This window comes from Borostomias antarcticus (assembly GCF_949987555.1).
Source record: "Borostomias antarcticus genome assembly, chromosome: 13".
Classification (NCBI taxonomy): Eukaryota; Metazoa; Chordata; class Actinopteri; order Stomiiformes; family Stomiidae; genus Borostomias; species Borostomias antarcticus.
This window is the reverse complement of record NC_140246.1, coordinates 13,905,388-13,913,786: the sequence shown is the minus strand read 5'-3', so window position 1 is coordinate 13,913,786 and position 8,399 is coordinate 13,905,388. Positions and strand designations below refer to the sequence as shown.

Sequence of the window (8,399 nt, the reverse complement as noted above, 5' to 3'; positions counted from 1 at the left end):
CTCCTACCTCCAGGCCATGGTCAAACCCTACATCCCCTCCCGACCACTACGCTCTGCTACCTCAGGGCGACTGGTTGCCCCGTCACTCCGAGGCTCCTGCGGTCGATCGACACGGTCACGGCTCTTCTCTGTCCTGGCCCCGCAGTGGTGGAATGAGCTGCCCACTGATGTCAGGACAGCAGAGTCGCTGCCCATCTTTCGTCGCAGGCTCAAAACTCATCTCTTCAAGAAGTACTACAACAATCCTCCCACCTAAGCACTTATTATATTATATTGCACTGTACTTTAGATTGTGATTCTTGCACTTTGCCTTCAGCACTAGATTATGCTCTTAGTCACTTGTTTTAGAAAGAAGATGCACTTGTGAGTTCTGGCAAGTAGTAGTACATTGGCTCTTCCTACGTTAAATGCAATTATTGTTAGTCGCTTTGGATAAAAGCGTCTGCTAAATGACTGTAATGTAATGTAATGTAATGTACTACTACTACTACTATCAATCAATCAAAGCTTTATTTGTATAGCGCATTTCATACCCAGAGGCAACACAATGCGCTTTACAGAGAACAAGGGAGGTGGGCATAATTGGGTACTACTACTACTACTACTACTACTACTACTACTACTACTACTACTAATAATAATAATAATAATAATAATAATAGTAATAGTAATAATAATAATACACTGTATTTAAAACAGTACATACTTAAAAGACAATACATAATTTTAAAAAGCAATACATAATTCACTAACACAGATATAGATATGCCAAAAAGGTGTTAGACCCCATTCCTTTGTAATGAAAAGAAATAAGTAGATATGTTTGTTTAATATAATAATATCATATATATAATATACATCATTGTTCTGGTGTTTAGGCACAGCGTGCAGATCACGCCCCTGAAACATGCCAGCATGGTGAGGAAGAGGCAGGAGATGATGGCGGCCAGCGGGTTCAACAGCCCCTCCAGGTGATTGGTTAGCCCTGCACGGGGGAAGTGGAGATCCAAGAACAGTCTAGGAGGGGGGGGAGAATATGACCGGTGGGAGCAACTCGGTGGGGCCTCAATCGAATCATTTGTGTCGTTCATCGTATATCAGCCAGCCAATAATGTGGTTCATCAGAATCAGTTGATTTGCCATGGTAGTTTACACATACTAGAGATTTGTTTTGTGGTTTGTCAGTGGTGCATAGCACTAAGAGAGACAGCATTAGACATGGTGCAGGGACAAGACCGGACAGTGCAAATGAACGTACCTCTGATGAGAACTGCGCCCAGAGTGAAGCCCCAGACCAGAGCGCAGCAGGCGGATCTGTACCCGCGCCTCTGTACCCCCGCCTCCCGAGCCTCAGGGAGAGCACCGGCCCGGCACACACATGCAGGTGAGCAGCAGGGGGCGCTCCACACACATGCAGGTGAGCAGCAGGGGGCGCTCCACACACATGCAGGTGAGCAGCAGGGGGCGCGCCACACACATGCAGGTGAGCAGCAGGGGGCGCTCCACACACATGCAGGTGAGCAGCAGGGGGCGCTCCACACACATGCAGGTGAGCAGCAGGGGGCAGCCCAGCAGGCTGAACACGCTGAAGGCTGCGGTGGCAGATTGCAGCGCCTCAGAGGCTGGCCTGGGTCTGATTCCGGGCTTGTGGGTAGAGGCTGGTCTAGGTCTGATTCCGGGCTTTCCCCCGGGTGAGGAATCCGCTCAGGTACCTGTACACCTCCCGGTCAGCATAGATGGACAGAGGCAGCAGGAGAAGGTAGATGATGTTTAGCACAGCTAGGTTCAGACCTAGGACCTTGGTCAGACAAGATGTTAGTTATGAAGCATCGTGGGTTTATGTCACGGTGTGAACTGAAGTGTCCTACGTTTGGACGTAGATACGGTGAGAGAGTTTGACGTGCCTCAGACAGACCTTGGAGCCGGACAGCACCTCATGTTCCCTCAACAGCAGCCAAAGCAGAGCGGCATTGGCCAGCAGACCCATAACGAAGAGCACGGTATGCATGCAGTAGCATCCAGATTGTCGTTAGAGATTCAAAGCATCTCTTCAGGGTTCCTCCTTCCCTAGATTCCCTAAATCCCCCTTCAGTCATGGTGCTGACTCTCTCTCTCTCTCTCTCTCTTTCTCTCTCTCTCTCTTTCTCTCTCTCTCTCTCTCTCTCTCTCTCTCTCTCTCTCTTTCTCCCTCACGAAACCTGCTAAGAGCTCACTTTTAGCTCTTCTTGGACCCTTCAATCACACCCGACCTATTGTACATCTGTCCCCCTGTTGATGCTGTGGAGTGACAGGGGACAATTTCACAGTAGGTCAGGGGTGTTTGGCTATCAAATTGGGAGAAAATGTGCTAAAAATCTGAAATAAATGTATTTAAAAAAAAAATTAAACACCACGGTTAAAAAAAAAACACCACGGGTATGAGTTCGAGTCTAGTCTGAAAGGTGTTTGTGCTTTTTAAATATTTTTTTGTAGTTACTGTTTGTTCATTTGAATAGCTCATCAGGGATTTTATTCAGCCGTTTCTTCTATTTGTCAGAAGTACCAGTGTCTCTCAGTGTGTTGCGTAACGTTGTGAAGCAGTTTCCCCAGCTGGTGAACAACAGGATCACTACAGCAGGCGCCACTAAACAGACAAACCGCATCTCCACCTGTCAATGTTCCCCCGCAGTGAATGAGCCTGGTCTCTCAGGTGTCAAATATGTATGAAAATGAATGTGTGTAAATGTGACGAGAGAAAAAATAGACACAGAGAAACTAAACAACGATCTCTTTAATCAGTTTTTCTTGGTAACCATTTCTGCAGGGCACACATCACGGCTGAGATGAGAGTTCTTTGCTATTATCAGCTCACCCACAATGTCCATAAAGTGCAGCTTTGTTAGTGTGACTTGTGGAAGTCTCCTCCAGTAAGAGAACAACACCCACGGGTAGAACGACGACTCATAACACAATGATAAAGGGACATTTTAAAGATTATTCCAAAGATGAACAAAAGGGGGTATAATAACGAATTAACCTTGATGAAGTAGCTCATAAACTACTTCGGCATATCGGCATGTTGTAAAAAACCCAACTTATGATGTTGAAATGTTCAATATCTTTATATCCACAGTTCCACATTGTGTATTCTTCATGTTGGTTTTTGGCAGGGTCAGATGCATCTTAGTCCAGCAATCCCTGGTCACGGACCCTTCCTCCTAACGAACCTCCTTTTGCTGCCTGGACCTGTCCAATTAGGTGTCCTCCGAGACTTTGTTTAACCAATCAGGTGACAAGCAAGAGAGGGCTCTAGGTAAAGGAAGGCCCACTGCTGTGCAGAAACATAGACACGGTAGAAACGGTGTCCTTCTTGGGGGAGGAGGGGATCCAAAGGTGCCCAAAACAGTTCCATATCCTATGTACAGTAAATCACCATCTCCCATCATGCTCTCTGCTGCAGCAGTGGCAGCCCAATCACAGCACAGCTCCTCCCAGACTACATAACACCCCGTACCCTACACAGTGCACTAGTCAAAAGTAGTGTACTAAAGTACTGCACCACTGGGGGGAAAGGGCATTATTTTGACACTGAGCCGGAGTCCCCGCAAACAGCCACCAGAGGGAGATAGAGAGTCACAGCGAGGAGGTATGGGGGATCCTTAATGCCATGGGGGTTGGGGTTCCGGGTTGAGGCCGGGGTAGGCGGGGGTGAGGTAGGGGGCCATGGGGTGGGGCTGGAGGCCGGTGCTGGAGGTGGGGGTTGGCAGGTGGAGGTAGAGGGGGGCGGTGGGGGCTGAGGGGGCGGTAGGGGTGGGGACTCTCTGGAGCACTACGTGGGGGTAGGTCTGGCTCTCCGAGTGGTACAGGCCGGGGAGGGGCGCCTTCAGTAGGCTCTCCTGACTCCTAGAGAAATAGAGAGAGAGACAGAGAGAGAGAGAGAGAGAAAAAGAGAGACAGAGACAGAAAGAGAGACAGACAGAGAGAGGGAGAGGGAGAGAAACAGAGACAGAAAAAGAGAAAGAGACAGAGACAGAAAGAGAGACCAGCAGAGAGGAAGAAAGACAGAGACAGAAAGAGAGAGAGATAGAGAGAGAGGAAGATACAGACAGAGAGACAGAGAGGAAGAGAAACAGAGATAGATAGAGAGAGAGAGAGAGAGAGAGAGAGAGAGAGGAAGAAATATAATGAAATATAATGCTTGACTATTAGAGAGTGTTGCATCAATGCAGGTATAGTATGTTATCACATGCGATAGCAAACTCTAACATTACACCAATATCCCAGGTCAAATATACTATATTATTGTACTCAGCCTACTTGCTGATGCTGCCAAAGTCTAACACCTCTCTAGTCCTACTAAGTCTGTATGCTGAGTGACCAGGAGCTCCATACCTCTGGTACCCCCTGTTCTCGTAGGCGGCCATGCCCCCCAGGTAGAGGGGGGCGTCTGCGGCCAGCCGGGGGTCGAGGCGCTGGGACAGGTGGAAGACCTTGGGCGGGGGGAAGGCCTCCCACTCCCCCTCCTCCCTCTCCAGCCAGCACTCGCTATGCCTGGAGCGCTTCTCCCTGCGCCTGTTACAGGGGGCGGCGTCATCATCATCATCATCACCCACATCATCATCATCATCATCATCATTATCATCATCACCCACATCATCATCATCATCATCATCATCATCATCATCATCATCATCACCCACATCATCATCATCATCATCATCATCACCCACATCATCATCATCATCATCATCATCATCATCACCCACATCATCATCATCATCATCATCACCCACATCATCATCATCACCCACATCATCATCATCATCATCATCATCATCACCCACATCATCATCATCATCATCATCATCACCCACATCATCATCATCATCATCATCATCATCACCCACATCATCATCATCACCCTCCAAGTTTGTTTCATCATGCGCTGTTCGTGGGTGTGTGTGCTGTATGCCTGTGTGTCTTTGCGTCTGTGTGTGTGTTTCTATGCCCCTCGACGACTATGTGTGTGTATGTGTGTGTGTGCCCGTGCCTCTGTGTGTGTGTGTGTGTGTGTGCGCATGTGTGTGTGTGTTTGTACAGTATGTGTGCATGTGCGAGCCTCTATGTGTGTGTGTGTGTGTGTGTGTGTATGTGTGCAAGTGTGCATGTGCGAGCCTCTATGTGTGTGTGTGTGTGTGTGCGTATGTGTGCATGTGTGAGCTTCTATGTGTGTGTGTGTGTGTGTGTGTGTGTGTATGTGTGCATGTGTGCATGTGCGAGCCTCTATGTGTGTGTGTGTGTGTGTGCGTATGTGTGCATGTGTGCATGTGCGAGCCTCTATGTGTGTGTGTGTGTGTGCGTATGTGTGCATGTGTGCATGTGCGAGCCTCTATGTGTGTGTGTGTGTGTATGTGTGTTCGTACCTCCCCCTGCTGTCCCTCCTGCTCTGGTTGCGCCCGCTGCGCTCCTGCAGACAGCAGATGATGAAGGACAGCGACATGGTGAGGATGACGATGCCGCTGACCACCGAGGCCAGCACGGCCACGCGCAGACCCCTGTCCTCCGGTCGGGGGATGGCTGGGGGGGGCGGACAGGTCAATGCCAGGATGGACACAACCACTGCTTATTAGTTACGATTCTATCCTATTCTATAACATTAAATACTGATTATAATTTAATTCAAAATTGTAATTGGTGCTATTCAATCCAACAGCTAAACTTAATTTTTAATACATCGGTTTAAGCTTAACGTTTATTAAAGTCATATGTCCTGTTTTAATACAGTGGAAGTGACCGCTCCCTTAGGCCATGTTCTTATGTAACCCATCTGTCTCTGGCTCTCGGCATGCCTGGGGCGGGATTCGAACCTGCTAACTCCCGCTGTGAGAAGGCAGCGCTAACAATTGTGCCCAATAGGGACCTCCCCCCCCCCCCCCTTGGTGGGACTCTGGTACACAGCTCAGTGACAAAGTTTTGGAGAAAGGTATAAAAGTACTTTCCACAACAGGGAGGTGCATAAAAACTGACTTCTGCGATGATCTGAGCTGTAACAGCCTAAAGCAGGATTCAGACACGGGAGCCATTTTTTTGCTCACCCTCGCAGACGGGCGGCTCGTGGCTCCAGCGGGGCCGGGACGCCCGCACGGCGCACCACATGCGCTCGCTGCCCACCAGCTGGTAGCCGTGGCGGCACCAGAAGGCGAGCACGGTGCCTACCGACACGCCCGTGCCGCGCTCCACGGAGAAGGAGCCCCGCCGGGGGGGCAGCACCGACACGCACGCCAGTCCTGGGGGGAGGAGGGGGGGGGGGAGGGAGGAAGAGAGATAGAGAGGGAGAGAGAGAGATAGAAAGTGAGAGAGACGAAGAGAGAGAGTGAGAGTGAGAGAGGGAGAGAGAGCGTCAGAGAGAAAGGAAGAGAGGGAAAGAGAATGAGAGAGAGCAAGAGAGAGAGAGAGAGGAAGAGAGAGTGTGAGAGAGGGAGAGAGGGAGAGAGAGCAAGAGAGAGAAAGGGAGAGAGAGAATGAGAGAGAGCAAGAGAGAGTGAAAGAGAGTGTGAGAGAGGGAGAGAGAGAGCGGATTAAATCAGGGGCAGAGAGATGGGGGAGACAGGGTAGAAAAAAAAAATGCCGTTGAGTATTCTGACACAAACAAAGTCAGGAGTGCGGCAGCATGCGTTCTATTTTCAGAATACAGTGCATCATCAAGCATGTTGTGCTACTATGGAGAGAGTGATGGAGGGGGGGGGCAGAGAAACAGATGTCTCAAGAGAGAAAGAGAGCTGTTCTCTCATGCCACACTATGTACGTATGTAATTACAGTAATTGGAGCAAAGCTGACATGCTGCTGTTAATTCGTATGGGTACTTAGACTACGTCAAGTCAATGTCCTTTATTCTTCTGCAATGTTATTTACTCGTTTTACGATGCGGGTCATGTGGGTGTGTGATAATGTTACAGTGTCGTGCAGTCAGTGCTGTAAGGTTAGCATCAGTGTGTGTGTGTGTCTGTGCGCGCAAGTGTTCGTGTGTGTGTGTGCGCACGTTCGTGATGTCATGGCTGTGTAAGACCCTGGGAGCATGCAAGCTGCTCTCTCTGATGAGAGATGACAGACGGATTTCTGCAGCAATGCAGAAGGAGAGAGAGAAGGAGAGAGAGAGATAGAGAGAGAGAGGGATGGAGAGAGAGAGAGATGGAGAGAGAGAGATGGAGAGAGAGATGGAGAGAGAGAGAGATGGAGAAAGAGAGATTGAGAGAGAGAGAGAAGGAGAGAGAGAGATGGAGAGAGAGATGGAGAGAGAGAGAAGGAGAGAGAGATGCATCTCATGCTATGGTAACATCTCTCATCTGATTGTCCCTCATTTTCATCTCTCTCTCTTTCTCCATCTCTCTTTCTCTCTCGCTCTATCTCCATCTCTTTCCATATCTCTCTCTTTCTCTCGCTCTCTTCCCCCCCCCTCTCTCTCTTCTCTCTCTCTCTCTCTCTCTCTCTCTCTCTCTCTCTCTCTCTCTCTCTCTCTCTCACACACACACACACACATGCACGGAACACTGGCCAGAGCACAGGCTCACACAAACACATAGCACGTGCACAACTATTATTGTGCAAAGACACGTGCGCAGAACCAGCTTTAGCCACTCTGTTTCTCCCTCTGAGACCTGCTCTCTGACTCTCTGTCTCTGTACCTCTCTGTTAGGCTGTGTAGCCCTGCTCCCCCCTGAGCCCTGTACTACGGAACAGGATTACAGGGTTAGCGTGATAACTTCAGGTTCGGTTTATCCACGAAGGTGGATCACTTTTCACCGTGCTATATCGCCATGGTAACTTATGTTGCCAAGCTAAACCTGCTCCGGGGCAGGTTCAATTCCAGACTACGGATCAAAACGTTTGGTTTACTCGAGCGAGCTAGCGAAAAGTTATCCTGTGTTATATGTTGAACTAGCTTCGTAGTAGGGCCCTGGCACCACCTCAGACACACGCACACACACACACACATTCTAATTATTTGTGTTCACATTTGACAAGAAATCCTTGAACACAAACGAGCTCTGAGAATCTCAATCTCAATCTCCGCCGACTTGGGTCTCCTCTCCGTCCCTCACACCAGCAGGCGAGCCTTCGGGGACAGAGTCTTTAGTGTAGCAGCCCCTACCCTGTGGAACTCCCTCCCCATGGAGGTTCACCAGGCCCCTACCCTGTGGAACTCCCTCCCCATGGAGGTTCACCAGGCCCCTACCCTGCGGAACTCCCTCCCCATGGAGGTTCACCAGGCCCCTACACTGCGGAACTCCCTCCCCATGGAGGTTCACCAGGCCCCTACCCTGTGGAACTCCCTCCCCATGGAGGTTCACCAGGCCCCTACCCTGCGGAACTCCCTCCCCATGGAGGTTCACCAGGCCCCTACCCTGCGGAACTCCCTCGC

At 49.8% G+C, this 8,399-nt stretch overlaps 1 protein-coding gene across 1 annotated transcript; it reads right to left on the bottom strand.

Moving 5' to 3' along the window:
* Positions 1–3,638: 3,638 nt before the first annotated feature.
* Positions 3,639–8,150, bottom strand: LOC311317016 (uncharacterized protein; the record flags this gene model as incomplete). The annotated part of the gene is made up of 6 exons (XM_084448009.1): positions 3,639–3,882; positions 4,372–4,551; positions 5,403–5,556; positions 6,075–6,266; positions 7,616–7,706; positions 8,130–8,150. The coding sequence occupies 6 exons, from the start codon at positions 8,148–8,150 to the stop codon at positions 3,639–3,641; spliced, it is 882 nt and encodes a 293-aa protein (XP_084304135.1).
* Positions 8,151–8,399: the final 249 nt, after the last annotated feature.